Source organism: Osmerus mordax, chromosome 13 (assembly GCF_038355195.1).
Source record: "Osmerus mordax isolate fOsmMor3 chromosome 13, fOsmMor3.pri, whole genome shotgun sequence".
In the NCBI taxonomy this organism is placed as follows: Eukaryota; Metazoa; Chordata; class Actinopteri; order Osmeriformes; family Osmeridae; genus Osmerus; species Osmerus mordax.
The window spans coordinates 3,066,888-3,083,715 of record NC_090062.1 but is presented as its reverse complement, the minus strand read 5'-3'; the positions used below and the strand labels follow the sequence as shown (position 1 = coordinate 3,083,715).

General features: G+C 49.7%; 1 protein-coding gene across 2 annotated transcripts; it reads right to left on the bottom strand.

The window, feature by feature from the left end:
- Window position 1: 1 nt before the first annotated feature.
- Window positions 2–16,619, bottom strand: usp47 (ubiquitin specific peptidase 47). 2 transcript variants are annotated; one of them, XM_067248580.1, is made up of 29 exons: window positions 16,395–16,619; window positions 13,785–13,844; window positions 12,213–12,407; window positions 11,408–11,521; window positions 11,101–11,254; window positions 10,810–10,906; window positions 10,551–10,696; window positions 10,280–10,359; window positions 9,646–9,795; window positions 9,199–9,294; window positions 8,929–9,081; window positions 8,343–8,498; window positions 7,901–8,032; window positions 7,659–7,735; window positions 6,158–6,213; window positions 5,928–6,040; window positions 5,720–5,827; window positions 5,211–5,418; window positions 4,934–5,049; window positions 4,684–4,803; window positions 3,744–4,545; window positions 3,446–3,621; window positions 3,251–3,331; window positions 3,008–3,123; window positions 2,756–2,874; window positions 2,437–2,567; window positions 2,004–2,051; window positions 1,765–1,895; window positions 2–1,566 (listed from the first exon to the last, which is right to left on the bottom strand). In XM_067248580.1, the coding sequence occupies exons 1-29, from the start codon at window positions 16,437–16,439 to the stop codon at window positions 1,392–1,394; spliced, it is 4,155 nt and encodes a 1,384-aa protein (XP_067104681.1). In that variant the 5' UTR covers window positions 16,440–16,619; the 3' UTR covers window positions 2–1,391. The 2 variants fall into 2 exon arrangements, with proteins under 2 accessions (XP_067104681.1, XP_067104682.1); XM_067248581.1 differs by lacking the exon at window positions 13,785–13,844.
- Between the last annotated feature and the right edge of the window lie 209 nt (window positions 16,620–16,828).

Below are 16,828 nucleotides of genomic sequence, written 5' to 3'. Positions count from 1 at the left end.
ATGAAACAAAAAGAAATTATTTTTTTATTTATTCGTGAATTGGCATTTCTACTGTGAAGAGCTTGTGGCGGTATCCGAGGCTCCCAGGAGCAGTGTTGGGCCTGGCCTCGACTGTGCAGCCAGGAAGCTCAGGTCGCTCCGGGAGGGTTTGCACCACTCTACCAGCCTCTAGTCTCCCTGTAGGAGAAGCAGCAGGCAGCGCTACAACAAGCACTCTCTCCCAAACACCACAGAGGGCTCCCCCCCACTGCCCCTCAACCCATACAGCATGTGTACAGCCTCCAGACACAACGCACGCTCATCCACATGGATGGCGCAGGAAAACAAAATCAGCAACCCGGAAAGAAACAAGTTCTAAATTAAGGTTAAATACAGACAATGACAAAATTAAAACGTGTGCCAGAGTTTGCTCAAGAGACTTAAGAAAGAAATAAGTCCGGGGCAAAACCAAAATAATAATTTACAATGAACACAACCAAGCTTTCTTAACGCGGGTTACAAGGTGGTTGCTTATAGTTCCTAGTGGCAGGAGGACTAACAGCTAATGTACCAGTGAATCTGGAGCGGCAAAGCGGAGCTCCTATAAAGCAAAGGGACAGAGCAGCAGTAGGAGGAGCTACCACGAGCACACGCACCGCGGCATTCTGGGGGAAAAGAGCAGTAACACCCACTGACTGACTCATCAAATCAATGCAACGCTTTTCTTCTTCAATCAAGAGATGAAACGGTCCGTGAGCGGATTGTTGATTTAGCGAAGACGACAGTGCCACTGCCGCCTGAATCACCAGAAGACCGACATTAAGGAGGACAGATTGAGTTACAGACACGTTCGTCTCTGCGCTAAAGGGCTGAGTTTGGAAGGGTGAGATGGAGCTTGTATGGTGATAATGTGACAGAGGTACATGCCCACAAGATGGTAAAAGGTAGGCCCCAATAGTCCGAAAGAGTGGATCCGAGACCAAATGAGAAAAATGACAGAATGAAAGACACACAGTGTAAAGACAGGAGAACCAACAGTGAAATACCTCTTTCTCCCTGCATTCCCTGCTATACTTTGCTCGTGCACTTGTCTGCAGAACATTACCTTCAAATCGATTTATCTGTATTATATTTGATTCTTTTTTTTCTTATTTATTATTGATTAGCCTTTGCACTTCCCTTTAAACTTTACAGTACATAAACTATAGTGCACAATAGGATTTCTGAGCCAGTCTCTACCCCCCTGGAGCTCAGGGTGGAGGGTGAGGGGTGTGTCAGCCGCACGGCGCTGGCTGGTGACGTCGAGTCAACGTGGGGCCCCACATCACACGGGGGTCCCTGTGGCCCAGACAGGCCAGGCTACGCTACTCTGCAGCAGGCAGGCAGGCAGGCGAGCCGGCTCGGACCAGGCCTCAGTCCAGGCCCGTGTCCTTGGCGGGGCCCCCGTCCAGGTAGATCTTGAGGGCCTTCTCTTTGCGGGGAGAGTAGCTGACCCGGTGGCCCGTCTTCAGCAGGCGGCTGCTCTCTCTCTTCAGTAGCTCGCTCCTCTCGTCCTCGGACAGATCCATGGGCTCCTCGGTGCTGTCCCTGTGAACGGCACGGCCGGCGGTTACTCTCTGCTAGAGGCCTCGCGCTACGCGCTGTGGCGCTACGCGCTGTGGCGCTACGCGCAGTGGCGCTACGCGCAGTGGCGCTACGCGCAGTGGCGCTACTCGCTGTGGCGCTACGCGCAGTGGCGCTACGCGCAGTGGCGCTACGCGCTGTGCGTCGTGCGAGGGGTCTTACCTGTAGAACACAACCGCCCCGTCGTCACAGATGTAGAGGGGCCACACGTTCAGGGTGGACACCTTGGGGTTCCAGTCCAGGTCCTGGTGGATCTCCATCACAGAGATGTCACAGGGAAAAGTCCCTCGGCCCTGCCGGCACACAGGGGAGGGACGCTCCGTCAATGGTGAAGAGAATGAGGATGTACGCAGGAGTCGGTCGATACGGGGTAAAGATGGCTGCCTGAGAGCTTAGCTTACCTTGGCAAACTCCAGGTTCTCCAATAGAATACCGCTTATTTCACTGAGCTGCAGACAAAAAAAGACAGCGTATTACAACGTTGGTCCATTAACAGTCATTTGTCTGTCCAGGTATTTGCCTCACTAACTGTTAAGGATTCGAGCCACATGGTGAATAGGAGAGGTTGATGGTAAATAGTGTGCGTGGCGAAAAAAGACACCGTAGCTCTCACAGTTCCCAGTGGTGCATCAAAGCCAGTAGAGTTGCTGGGAGCAGCACTTAGGGGGGGAAGATGATCTCAAAGCCAGGCTAACATGAGCGAGGCGCACTTTGTGTTTTTGTGTGTGTGTGTGTGTATTGCACAAATGTAATTTAGGAGACAAGGCCGCACACTTCGATCGACTTTACAAAGTCCTACGGAGGCACAAGACCCACGCCCAGCCGAACACACACCTTCTCCTTCAGTTCCTCCACACTGCTGCTTTCCAGGACCACTTCCTGAAATGGCTCGAGCTTCATCTGGGCCGGTCTCCAGCGCCGGGTTAGAACAGCCAGCTGGGACATGGACTTCATCTTCTCCGGCTCTGCGGAGAGACGAGGAGCTAGGAGAACGTCCCTCTCAAACACGCCACATAAGCACAAAGCCATTACTGCTGCCGTAGAGAGCCATGCCACTGCGATACGGAAAAGAGTGTCGACGCAGCTCGGCAGAGCCGATTCCACGGTGAACAGGGGCGGCTTTCCTAGACTAGCAGGTGGGTGGCACTGTTACCGTTGAGAACCTCCAGGAACACCTCCCAGTTGGAGGAGATGTTGATGTCCTCCTCGTAGACGTGGTAGTCCAGGAACACGGTCCCTGGGTTCTTCCACGTCTTCTTCCTGAGACGGAACCTGCACGCGCGCACACACACACACACATGATGCAAGGATTAAAGCCTATTGTCTTGGCAAATCTGCACATCTTTTGACTCATGGGACAGATCAGTGTGTGAGCAAAGGAAGCTGTGTGTGTGTGTTGACTAACCTGTCGATGCTGAGGTCTAGCTTGCACTGGTCTTTCAGCTGTGGTAGCAGCTCTTCTTTGGACTGTCGTACAGTCATGCCCTTCGCAAACACTGTGTCCACAAGGAACTTACAGGGCTGCAGAAGGGCAGGGAAGGGGACTTGAATCAATCACACCATATCATGACAATCTCATGCAGTCTGTGACAGTTTGCTTTAGTCCAAATGAGCGTGAGGATCCGTATTGTGCTAAGCTAATCCTCACCTCTTGGTCATTCACTAGTAGCTGGTACACCTTCACCCTGTACTCGCCCTTCTTCAGCGCCCTGCCTAGACGGATGGTTATCTGGGGAGAGGAGAGCAACCAGGCATAAACAACACGATGAATACCTTTGTTCCAGGTTGAAGTTCCATTTCCCTTGTATAGACACTTGTACAGGTGGCCTAGCAGTCAACCAACCTTGTTGTCGTCGGAGAAGGAGGAGAGGGTCTCGTTGAGGCGAACGCTCTCAAACTCCTGGCTGTTGGCGTAGACCCGGAACACCTTGAACTGGGTGGAGGCGATGCCCACGAAGGGCTCCAGGTTCTGCTTGAACGCTGACAGAGTGATCCTCTTGTCCACATGGACCAGCAAACCTGAAGGCCAGACAAACCCATGAGGACCGAAACCACGGCATGGAACACCTCAGTAGAACATCTGACTGGATCGTGTCGGAGATAGAGGGGGGTGAGAAGAGGGGGGGGGGGGAGGTACGTACATTTCTGGGCTTCCCCTGAGCCTTCCTCCTGGGTGTAGGGTTCAGCTTTGAAGTACAGGTACTGGGCCTCGGCCTTGCTCTTCCCGTTCTCGTCGTACTCGCTGTCCGTGCCGGAGTCCTCCTCGGCCGTGTCCCACGTCTCCTTCTTGCCCTCGTGGGCCTTGGAGCGCCGGCTGCTGGTGATGCTGTGGGAGTCGAGGCCGTTGGCCAGCTGGATGGGCCCGCTGTCGGCGTTGCACAGCGTGTCGCTGCTGTGGCTGGAGCTCAGGATGTCACTGTCCACAGAGCTGGTGCTGCGGTCGTTGTTCACCTCCGAGTCCGAGCGCTCCTCCGGGGGGAACTGGGCGTCCTGGTCGGACGCCGCCCCGCCGCCGCCGCTCGCCGGACCCTCGCCGCCCGCCGCGCCGATCCGGTTCTCCAGCTCGCGGTTGTCGGCGGAAGAGGCCGAGGCCGGCTCCTGGGAGGGAGACTCGATGTGCTCGAAGTCGCTGGCGTCGGAGCTCTTTGGGCTGTCGCTGCTGGAGCCCTGCTGCTGCTGGAGGGACAGGTTCTTCAGCTTCTCCGTGCTCTCCTCCAGGATGGCCTCCACAGACTTCCTGTTGCCCTTTGAGCCCTCGGAGGACTCCTCGGGGTCGCCGGCCGCTTTTTGGCAAATAGTTCTGTTGGCCAGGCTCCCGGGCGACTGCTCTGGCAGCGAGACCAACAGTCGGATTGTGTTCCCGTGGCGGTCCAGAAGTTTCCAGAGGTGGGAGTCAGTGAAAGTGACCTGGTGGTCGGCTGATTGAGAGCTTTCGACAAAAACCTGAGGAGGAAAATTCAACTCGTCAGAATTTGGTGAATTTCAACTGCAACGCAACATGACACCCAGAATAACGGGGGACAGACACCAGTCACCCCAGTCTGCTTAGTACAAATGCAGTGAGTCTGACAGGAGAGCGACCTTGTTACTCCTGAAGAAACCCTCCGCCTTCAGGGTCTTGTTGGGCACGTAGAGGAGCCGGAGGTCGTTATAGCAGCGCTCCAGAACCACACGCATGGTGTCTGCAGACAGCTCTGTCACCTTCAAACACACACGTGCACACACTTAGATACAGTCAGGCCTAGTACTCCCCAATGTTTGGACTAGATGATCAGTCACATACCTAGTAAGCAACATGTCACTTGGAATGAGCACCTTGTGAGTGTCCTACCTGTGCAATGAGCTGCTTGAACTCAGAGATGCTCTGGTTCAGGTACGCTCTGACGCTGACAGGAGAGGCGATGGTCTCGCCCTTCAGATTCACCACATGGACCTTCACCATGACCTCTGCGGAGACACAAACGCACACGAGAGACGACCGTCAGCTGACCTCCCATTCTGCCGCTCTTCCCATACTCCGTGATGGTTCCAAGCCCTCTCGACGACAGGCCCTCCCCATCGGAAGTCCCAGACGTGGCTTCCGAGGCATGCCGTAGGTGGACACTGACCTCCAGGCTTGTAGGGCTGGAACACCTGGTCCGGCCTGCGCGTCTCCAGGAGCAGGTCGAACATGTAGGAGGACTTGACCCCGCCCAGCAGCAGGCCCATGGGCGTGTCCTCCTCGCCCTCGTACGAGCGCTCCAGGTACTCGTGGAACTCATCGTACTTGACCAGGCGACAGCAGTCCAGAGGAACCACGCCCTCCAGCTCCATCAGCTAGGGGCACACACACAACCATAAGGAACAGAGATAGACAATCCTCCACACGCAAATCAGCCAAATGTGTATATGAACTGTAACAGTGAATTCAATTGGAATGAATGCTTGCCAAGCTTAGCTATAGAAAAATGCCAAGTGTCTAAGCACTTTGCTGTACGCTAGACCCTGTGAAACCCCCACTCTGTCCCACTGGACTGGGACACTCCATAGGTTCACACTGTGTTCCAAATACGACTGTCTATACCCTACTGGCTAGGCCAGACTAGCCTCTCAGTCCTCCCCCTTCAGTCGGAGGTACCTTGTAGGCCATCTCTGTGGCCTCCAGCAGGGTTTTATCCTTGTGCACCTCCAGCTTGTTCTCCATCATCATCATCATCTTCACAGGGTGCATGCAGAACAGCTTGATCTGAGGAGACGACAGGTGTCAGAAACCCTGGACGACCCCCCCAACGAGCGGTAGGCGGGGGGGGGAGTGTGTGGCGACGTGGCAGAGGGCGGTTAGCTACCTTGCAGGTGTTCCTCTCGATCTCCCGCTGCCTCTTCTCCTGCTCCTCAGACTCCTTCTCCTTCTGGACCAGACGCTTGATGTGCGCCGGGAAGTCGTCCGCGCCCAGGTACTCTGCAAATGCAGTAACCAATTAGTGTGTGTGTGTGTGGGGGGGGGGGGGGGGTCCAGGCCCGTGCTACATCCACAGTGATAAATGTTTTTTTTTGTAGTTTATCGTTTTGCCCTTACTTGCGTTCCTCGTGGGGTCTTTTAACCTGTAGATCAGCATGTAGGCATTCGTAGAGCTGGATGAGAGGGGAGACAGACGGACAAGCAGCAGCGTTAGTGACCCGAGGACAGAGGGGCGCATGTCTTATCAGGAGGTCCTCTCACACCCTCGAACACATGAAAGGAGCAGCTGGAACGCAAGGCAGCCATCAACGCCGCTTTGTCCTGCCCTCAACAACAGGCCCGTTGTTTGCCTACCCAGACCCACGTCAGTACGCCGCCCTCTCAGTAAACAAGCCAGAGGGAGACACTGTACCCCCCCCTCCCCCGCCCGCAGCTCTCCCCTGGTGCTTAGCATGATGTTGAGGTGTGAGGTAACGCTACTAGGGCTGCAACAACTAATCGATTAAATAGATTTAAATAGATTATTAAAAGCGTTGGCAACGCATTTAATTATCGATTTGTTGTGTCGCACGATTATTACGCCACTCAATATGTCGCCGAGATGTTTGAGTAAAAAAATTAATTACAAAAGTTTAGTTGAGCGCGGAGGTAGAGGAAAGGCCATCGGAGAGACGTTGTTGAGTAACGTTGTTCTGAAACACATGGCGGAGGCAGAGAAATCAGTACGACCCAAGTCATCCAAGGTGTGGGAGCATTTCACGCTAAATACATTGAAAAAGTGTGTTACTTGACCGAGGTGAAGTTAGTTTCATATTCGACATTCGTCTCGCATTCGGAAGACGCTACTTTGCAGCCTCACATTAGGGACCGGGTGAAAACAACCAATACCATTTTGAAAAATTTAGACTTTTATAATATTTTTGGGAATATAAAACCTCAAACAGACACCAGAGTATCTTAACAATGTCTGGTATACTTCCACAGCCTTTACTTTTTCAATTAAGTTTCAAATAAAATGATAGAAAATCACTAATCTTTGAAAATAGCTTAATCCTCGCAAATCTTTCAAAATTGTGTCAAAAAATCTTAAATAAACACCAGATTATTCTAATAAGGTCTGGACTACTTCCACAACCTTTCAATTTTCAATAAAGTTTTAAACAAAACTCAAATAAATTGCTCATCTTGGAAAATAGCATTACATCCACACTAATATTAATATCTTTTTCAAAATTGTGTGCCTGTTTGTGCACATTCTGAAGATTTTTTGCACTGTGAATTTGCACTGTCAGTTCTGTTTTTGAATAAAGGGTTGGAAATTAATGCTTTTTTGTTTATCCGATTCATCGATTAATCGAAAAAAGAATCGACAGATTAATCGATTATTAAAATAATCGTTAGTTGCAGCCCTAGGACTCTGGAAGACCGATAAGCCTGGGTCCCGGGGGGTGGGCGAGGCTGGCTGGTGTGTGCTTTAGTAGAGGGGGGGGAGGCCGTGTGTAAACGGGGCCCCAGGTGACGGGTTCTCCGGGACTTATTGACACGACCAGATCAATGCAGTAAGTGGCTGGGGGGAGAGCGAGAGAGAGAGAGCGAGCGAAAGAGCACTACCACTGACCTGGCAAAGGCACTGGAGTAATACCCCCTGCTCCCTGAGGAGCCTCCATACGTCTTCCTGATATCATCCTGCGTGATCTGGGAGAACACACACACACACACAATTCAACTCGTCAACACACTGTGGGGTTTCTGACCAAACCGACTAAAATGGTGATAAAAGCATAGGTCAGTGGATGTGGTGTATATTCTATGGAAAGTCATTTGTGAAGCGCAGACGATGTGTGAGGGCTGAGGACGCACCTTGCTGACGTGCTGGTCATTGAAGCTGTACCACTGGCCGTCGCTGAAGGATTTGATGCAGGCGTAGTAGTGGCCGCCCGCAGCGCTCCCAGAGTGGACCATGACAGAGAACAGCTCAAAGGTCAATGAACTCTGCAAGACAGGACAGGACACACCCTTACTAACACCCGTCATCAGCACAAATAGATGTCCTTGAACTTCACTTTCCTCATGGCAGTGCTGATCGCTAAATGCTATTTGTTTACTAGTACCATACCTCTGCTGGACTTGCTCCTAGTATTTCATTGTTATACCATCAATGTCATTCCAGGCAACACAATTGAGGAGGACTCTGTGTGTATAGTGTGTGTGTAGTGTGTGTGGTGTGTGTAGAGTGTGTGGAGTGTGTGGTGTGTGGTGTGTGGGGTGTGTGTGTGGTGTGTGTAGTGTGCCAGCTGGTTACCTTTGGCTTGAGTACTCTTTCTGTGCTGGTGCTGTCCAGACAGATGCCCTCGTCCACGCCGTCGTCAGTGGAGAAGTCATTGCTCATCTGGTCGCTGTGGCAACTGCCCTCATTTTCAGCCCCGCTGTCTGTGCAACTCTCCGTCTGGGGAGATTTCTAGAAGCAGGCAGAGCCAGGGTGAGAAAAAAAAACAAGAGAGGCCAAGTGAGTGAAAGAGAAGAGATAAATAATGTGAGAGGAGAGGGGAGAGAGGAGAGAGGAGAGGGAGGAGAGCGGAGAGAGGAGAGCGGAGAGGGAGGAGAGCGGAGAGAGGAGAGAGGAGAGGGGAGAGGAGAGGGAGGAGAGCGGAGAGAGGAGAGAGGAGAGAGGAGAGGGGAGAGGGGAGAGAGGAGAGAGGAGAGGGAGGAGAGCGGAGAGAGGAGAGCGGAGAGGGAGGAGAGCGGAGAGAGAAAATGTAGAGACAGGGCAGGTATCCGTTCCCATCATGAATAAATAATGGCCTCATCGAAGTGACTCATAGATGAAATGCAATCGAGTTCACGTCGGCGTGGACCCCGAGGCAGCCGCCCCGGGAGGTCCGTCTCACCTCGTCCTCCACGTCGATGAAGGGACTCATGTCCAGCTCCTCGGGGAAGGTCATGCGGTCGTTCAGTTTGATCCGGTGCATAGTGGTGTAGTCAAAGTCAAACCGCTTCAGCTGCAAGGTCAGCAGGTAGGGGAAGTGAAGGAACCTCAGGCCCTGTGTGGCGGGGGAAGGGCACTGGTCAGGACTGGGGCGATCACGGGGGGACCCTGTGGTCGACGGCTGGCAAATCCATCAAAGTCGTTTCAGTTCTGTGCGTGGGTTTTCCCCTACCTTGCGGGCGTCGCATTTTTTCTTGCAGCGCTCACAGAAGTACTGGTTGGCCCCATCCAGGGTCTCTGGCTGGATGAAAGCCTGCAGTGCCTCCTCCTGTTGCACACACACACACACACACACACACACACACACACACACACACACACACACACACACACACACACACACACACACACACACACACACACACACACACACACACACACACACACACACACACACACACACACACACACACACACACACACACACACACACACACACACACACACACACACACACACACACACACACACAGGGAGGCCCCAGTTCAGACTACGCCAATGGTACTTGGAAGCAGACTAGATATACTGTGGCTACAATACATGTCTGTTTGGAACAATAATAAGAGGAACGGTTGCTACGTATGTGAGGACGCAGGCCGAGAGGCCCACGGCAACGCACCACGCTGCAGAAAGCCTGGCTCGCGCCGAACGGCCTGATGACCAGAGGGATGTCCAGGTAGGTGTCGATCCTCCAGCTCTCGTAGCCACACTCCAGACAGCGCACGTAGTCCTTCAGCTTGCCCTGGTACAGCTGGTTGATCAGGTCAGCCTGGCAGAGGACGAGGGACAAAGCGGACCTATAGTCACTACCGGTACATCCAGTCAACTAGGAAGAATACCGCCGCAAATCACTGAGAGAGGCCCGCGACTCATCAATGATGAGACGCGTTTCACTTTCCTTTCAAACCTTGCTTGAATAGTCACAGCACGAAACGAATACAACTTGTTTGCGTGAATCACGAGAGGAAGTCAATATAGGCCATTGATTATTTCAGGCGTCCAGCTAATGCAGTGAAGTTCACGTGTTCAGGCCAGTTTCTGGCCCTCTACACTAAATCTAGTGTTTACCGTTTACAGCAAGCTCCTAATATCCAAAATAGTTAACTAGCTAACCCTCAGGGCTCACTGGCCCTTTCCCCCTTCCTCACAGAAGGCCCTTTGTTCTGGCTCTGGGGGGAGGGCTCCCATTGGCTGAGGATTAGTGTTGCCGGGCGAGGGGGCAGGGTCCTCTCTCGCTTTCTTTTCTCTCTTACCTGCTCTGTCTGTTTCCACTTCTGCTCCAGGGCATCGAACATGACCCTGCACAGCTCCTGAACATCATGCTGCTGCCAGGCTGAACAAACACAAGACACCAAGATACACAATGAGAACGACTTGCGCGCACACACACACACACATCAGGTTCAACCGCAGGAAACTCGACGTACAGGAACAAACTAAATCTATGACCCCCCCCTCACACAACTCAAAAGTGGGGTTCTACAGAACCCAAACGTTCTGTAGTGCCGTAGCGGAGAGCCCCACCCTCGCTGCTGTCCCAGCCAAAGCTCCGGGTCACGTCCGTGGTCTCGATGGCCCTCTTCTTGCTGGTCTGCAGAAGCACAAACAGCCTCTGGAGCTGGTAGGGGATGCTGTTGACAGGCTCCTCCTCAGACTCCTCAAACTCCCAACTGGAACACGCAAGGGACAAAGTGACATTTGACAATGGCAGGGGCAGAGCTGTTATCATGCGATGTCTGTATATCACAGGGCGATACATCTTGATAAGGGGACAATCACTCACTTGTACAGCGCATTTCTGAACTCGGGCGTCATAAACAGCGTTTGCAGGAGGCTATTCAGGTAGCAGGTCATGGCCTGGTTCACTAACCCCACGTATCCTGAAGCAGAGAAAGACCAGAAATGAGAAGGGGGGGGCACCTGCAGCCCAGGAAGGGAGGTTGTGTCTTGAAAATCCTATCGGAGTTATCTACATGTTGTACAGAGTTCAAATAAACATGTTTTGTGTACGGTTTCATGTTCTACCCTCATTTAGTGTGTGTGTATGTGTGCGTAGTGGGGGGGGGGGGTCTACCTGTTTCAGACTTGTTGAGGATTGAGGAGTAGGAGTAAGAGGGGCTGCTGTAGTCGCTGCTGCAGCCCACCGTACCATCCCTGGGCAGGGGGCCGATGAAGCGCTCCTGGGAACTGTCATCCAGCCCACTGCTGTCTGCTGGCGCTGACTCATCCTACACACACAAACGCACTTCAACATATGAGAACTGTGGTCTTTCAAAGCCATTATGTATTCACTTGAAGTGCATTCCAGGCCCGACAGAAGTCCCCCATCTCCTCTTGTCGGTATAGAAGATTAGGTCCTCCCTCCACCCCCGCCCTCTCACCGAGGCTATCTGAGGCTGCTCTCCGTCCTTGTCTGTGAGCTGGAGGAAGTTCCTCTTCCCAGCCTCGAACCCAGAGGCAGTGAGGGACATCTCACTGGTGTGGTCCAGCGGTGCCTGCGGAGGAGGGGAGAGGGTCGAGTTACAAGCGTTATGGAGACCAGACAGCAGACGGGCTTGGTTCAGAGCACAATGCAGGCGGGCAGGTCTGAGCTTGATGGAGCAAGACATAGACCACCGTCTGGGATGAGCACACCAACACGCATAAGTTCAAGACAGAAAAAGGCCCACCGCTTTTATACAAGCCTTTTATCGGCCTTCTATGCAAGCAAGCGTTAAACCTTGGTTTAGGAAATCCCTCTTGAGCAGGAGCACGCAGAACTGGACCCCCACCAGATCTTCTCATGGTTTCCTCCGCCGACAGTCTGTGCTTACATGTGTGTTTTGTGGTGTGCACTGCGAGGCGGAAGTGGAAACGGGGCTTTATCCACTGACCTACTCTGAGAGATAACGTGTGCCTTGGCCCCTGAGCTCTGGTCTGGGTCAGTGGCAGGATTATCCCAAAGCCAGGTAAGAAAAGGACATATACTCTCTCTCCTCCACTCTTGAGAGTGCACCTATTTACTGGAGATCCCCTGTCTGTTAGTTTGGTGAAGTCTGACCTACAGCACTGCTACATAAGCCTTCCATGAAACTCGGAATAGAACAGAAGGATACCATGCACATTCGGGGTCATCTTCCCAAGAAGGATCGATATCCCCGACGTTGTTTTAGTGAACGTACTCCTATGACAAGGGCCATCACTTACCATGGCTGCTGTATTGCCCCATGCCAGGTCGAATGTGCCACTCAGGTATCCCGCCTGGCGAGCCACATCCCCAAACAGCTTGGAGACGGTGGTGGAGGCCGGCAGGTTGAGGGTCAGCCTCTCGTTGACGGTCTTGGAGTTGGTGGTGTCTTGGACGATACATAGCACTCTAGGCTCCTCCGCCGCATTTTCGATCTGCAGAGCACACCGAGCAAAACACACGTTCGGCACGAGGAATACACTGTTCATCGTGTTGAACCGGGCAACAAATGTTATCAGAGGCCCCTTTTTATATATATAAAATAATAAAGTCAGGCTAAGTTTGCGAAAAGTTAGGTTTGCACTTTGTTTGCTTTTGTTCGGCTAATCATATTTATTGTTACAATAAAAAACAAACGTTAATAATTCCACTGCCTTTTGTACGTTGTTTTTGAGGAGAAAAATGTAATGATTAAAATCACCCAGCCTTACTTTAGTTCAATCAGCTTTGACAATATCTTTTTTATTTTTTTATATGTACACATCTTCAATATGACCTGCAACATCACCCCATGATGTCAGTAGTCTACTGGTGTGCCCTCATGGGAAACCTAGGAAGCTGAGAGAGAACACTGGGTGGACACACACACACACACAGATGTCCTCATACTCAAACCCGCACGACATAACAAGCACACACACACCAGAAAGAGGAAACTGGAGCACCTCTGTTGTGCAATGCAGTTTTGATATGGCCCACTGAGAATCTTGTTGCATTTGGTTCCTGGAAAAACACAGCTTTGCAATGTAAGCCGTGGCACCGTCCATTCCAGACTGCCAAATTTCTAAGCATATCACAAATCTATCATGGTAGTGCCAACACATCACAAGATGCAAAAACAACAACATTCAACAACAATTTCATTTACACACTCCTCATGCACACATCAGACCTCAATCTATTAGAACTATTGCCAAAACACAAGCAATTCCATGTGTTATTCATATGAGAAAATTACAGTAAAGAACCTTTGTCTTTTTATGATGACGATAAAAAAAAAAAAATAGGCAAGGTTTATGAGCTCTGTCCCTGAGGCAAGGCATTCAAGAAATGATGCAAGACAAACATAGTCAAGGCAGAGGGATGAATAGAAGTGTTCCTATGGTGGCCTGTGTCCAAAACAACTGTTCCAAAGCGGATTGGCCAGCAACCCGCAAACGAGGTGTAATCCCCTTCAACCGTCTCACTGTGGTTACGCTGCATTTTCCTTTGGACTGCTTAGATGCCGTTTGCTGAATAACGTTTGCGTTTCCTGTTCCTTAACCAACGATATGTTTCATTTCCATGTTAAGACAAGCAGGATTCTCTATGGTTAGGTTGGAGACACGGCATGCAAGACGAGCAGATAACTACTGACCTGGCCCTAAGTAAAACATATTTTTCAACAGCCCGGCAATGAGCTGCCTGGTTGTAACATAGGGAAACAGTGGAAACAACAGGGCTCCATGCAGTCGTCATCACACAGCACCAAGCACCCCCCCCCCCCCACCCCCCCCAACACACGCAAAACCCAGTCCAGCAGGAGGGGCTACCTGAGAGAACCTTTTCTTCATCTCGTCGAAAATACTTTGCCTGCAACTCCAAAACATAACCTGATGACAAATGATAGGGGTGGAAGAAACGCATGGAAGATTATAACGGTGCAAACAGCTGTTACAGCAAAGGGAAACAGTGATGCAACTTGGTCCCATGCGACCAAGCACAACAGATCTGTCATTGGAGTTGTCTGGACCTAATATACTCGTACCAAAATCTAGTTTACTCATATTGTTCATGGTAAATCCACATAGGAACCATTTACGATTTTAAAGTCTTTTTTTTGATGTTGACAAAATAGGGCCGGCTAATTACTACATAGAAGGGCAGCAGATTCCAACATGAGTGTATTATCAGATTAGAGAGTATTTTTATCACAGATAATATCGCATGGTGCTGACATGGTGCTGTAAGAGTGGCACACACACTAAATGTCCAGCTCAATGAGAGAAGGCGTAATGGCTATGAGCACATTATAACTCCAATTAATGAATAATTAGTTTGGTTCTCTGACGTTGAATCATTATTGCTTGGTTAGGCAAGGAGCAAAACTGGAGATAGAAATGATCCTATCCAGGGAAGGAATAACTGGACCAATGATTTTGTAACAGAGCTTAACATTATCCTGGGATGAATCTGAACTGTGCCATCCTTTCTTTTTTTGGTTGAAAAACCTGGTTTCCTCCTCTTACTGTACATATTTATGGAAAGACGACAATAAAGGTAGCACTTAACTGTCAATGTATTTTGACATGATCTGCTCTGGAAGAAAGCCTACTATTGAAAGAAGCCTACTATTCATTACCTCAACTGCAAACTCAACAGCAGGTGGCTAAAACTAGGCATCATCTTAAAGACCCCAAAAACACATGTCAGCCTGCTGACTCATCCCAATGGACAAGATTCCAGTCAGTCATGTACGTTGGGATGAGATTTAGCACGTCCCAAAAAACTAACTGGCCCACTACAGGAAACGCACCAGTGGAAGGGACTGCAGACACCAAATAAAATACATGTCTTTAGATTATCTTCCTTTACAACCATGTTTGTATAGCTATGTTATGGTAAACAATTGTATTGTAATGTATAACCTAGATATATTTGATAATCAACAGGAACAAAAAAAAACATCCCTGATGTTTAAAAAAGGACATTTAACTAATGAGTGGATTAAAACCTTGCTCAAAATGCAGTGACAGTAGGCCACGCAGCACCAAGTGTACGTTTTGAGATTGTCATTTGAGTTTGGCTGCAGAGAAGCCCTGCAGAAAACTGAAATAATGGGCTCAGCTGCTGCATGATTAGAGGGATGGAGGGAGCTGATCAAGGCCTCTGAGAGCCCTGCGGCCAGGACCTTCATCACTACTAGGCATACAAGACAGAAAGAGTCTGTCTAAAGCAGATTAAAACAGAGACAATTCAATTTTGGACAAATATTTTAACTAAGCTACTGTCTGAGAGGCCAATCACTGAGTCCCAACCCTTGCCAGATATATAAAAAAAAAACATGATACCTGGTACATGATAAGTACAGGTAGGCATACAAATCGAGTAAGTTCTTCAAAGAGTGCGCGGCGTGTGCTTGCATACAATGTAGAGTATAATATAAACTAACTACCTCTACGATCTGAAAAAACTTGTATTTGTCAAGGCAGCTTGACATCAAAAGTTTGTCTCATTTAACGCTGTAGTTTTCGAAAAATGTTGAATTATTTGTGACCATTGTGATCTTGTTAGCCATTGTATTGTACATTAGATACTTGCTCAACTAGAGTACTTGATACTCAAATAAATGTACGTAAGGGAAAGGAGATTAACATTAACCAGAGGTTCGTTCGCTCGGAAGGTTTTGGCTAGTTATTTAACCTACGATAACTTTTTAGATTGAGGCATTTGTCATCATGCGACATAATACAACTTAACGTTATCTGTCTGGTTAGCTAAGTACAGTACTGATGTATGTAGCCCCGTTGGCTTACGGTTAAGTGAATAACATAATAAAGCTACCTCCGAGCTAACTTATTAGTTGCAGTGACTAAGTTAGCTAGCACGATAGCCAACAACATGCCAGTCGTTCAAAAACTAGACCTAACTAGCTGTTCAATGAAGGCTATCTAGCCTTCCTACTATGATAGATTTTCCACTCCGAAGAGTACTGTAATGTTTAGCTAACTACATGCAGCCAGCATGATGTAGCTAGTACTGTATAGCTAGAGCTAAGTGTAAAGCCTTTTGTTTACCGAGGACTTACAGTTACTGTAGCTAGCTAGACTGGCTCACGAAACATTGCATAGGCTAACTACTTGGCTAGCAGTTAGCCTAGCTAGCCTAGCTAGAAAAACGTTAGCAAGCGATGTTATTTAATAGCTTTAGCATGCTAGCACTTCTAGGAGCCTGTAACTACGCGCTAGCTAGTTAAGCTTGATATGTCATCAAACAGGACAGGCCGTACAGCTGGCTAATTTGCGTTTGACAAGAAACATCCTTGTTCTCAACCCAACTTTCAACTAGTTAGAGCTAAGACAAACATCCTTCTAGCTACCGCTGTACTAGTTGGAATGTGGCCTGTGTTGTTGCCAGTACCCGGTTTGGGTGTAATCCCTCACCTCTTTGGGTACGAGCTGGTTCTCTTCGCTGGGCACCATTTCCATTTGTGCGACAGTCAAACAGACATTTAGCCAAGCTCGAATGTCAGCGGGAATACTTTACGACGTTGAACAAATACATTATTTGTCTTTGTATCAATCCTGTGGATGTGGAGCAGTAGTTAAACTAATAAAAAACTTGTAATCAAAGTGGTTGCAGTCAGCTACTTTCGTTCTACCCCCTAAACAACACAGCCGTCAATGGGAAGGAAAAAATGGCCGGTCTTCAATTACGCGAGACTTCTGAAAGAAGCCTTCAGCGTCACATCCTTGGAGAAACTGGTAACGTCCTATAGCTCAACATCCTGACAAACATGTCACCTGTGATGATGAATTATCTTCATAATACCTATGTGATGTTTGTTTGTATGTATCCTGAAATTTGAACTGTTAAA

What these genes read in the sequence shown, in the direction of transcription:
- usp47 (XM_067248580.1), bottom strand. Translation starts at nt 16,439, where the DNA reads ATGGAAATGGTGCCCAGCGAAGAGAACCAGCTCGTACCCAAAGAG. An exon ending in GGGGCAATACAGCAGCCATG is followed by an intron (nt 11,522 to 12,212) that starts GTAAGTGATGGC and finishes CCTCCTCCGCAG; the next exon opens with GCACCGCTGGACCACACCAG. An exon ending in TCAAGCAGCTCATTGCACAG is followed by an intron (nt 4,804 to 4,933) that starts GTAGGACACTCA and finishes GTGTGTTTGAAG; the next exon opens with GTGACAGAGCTGTCTGCAGA.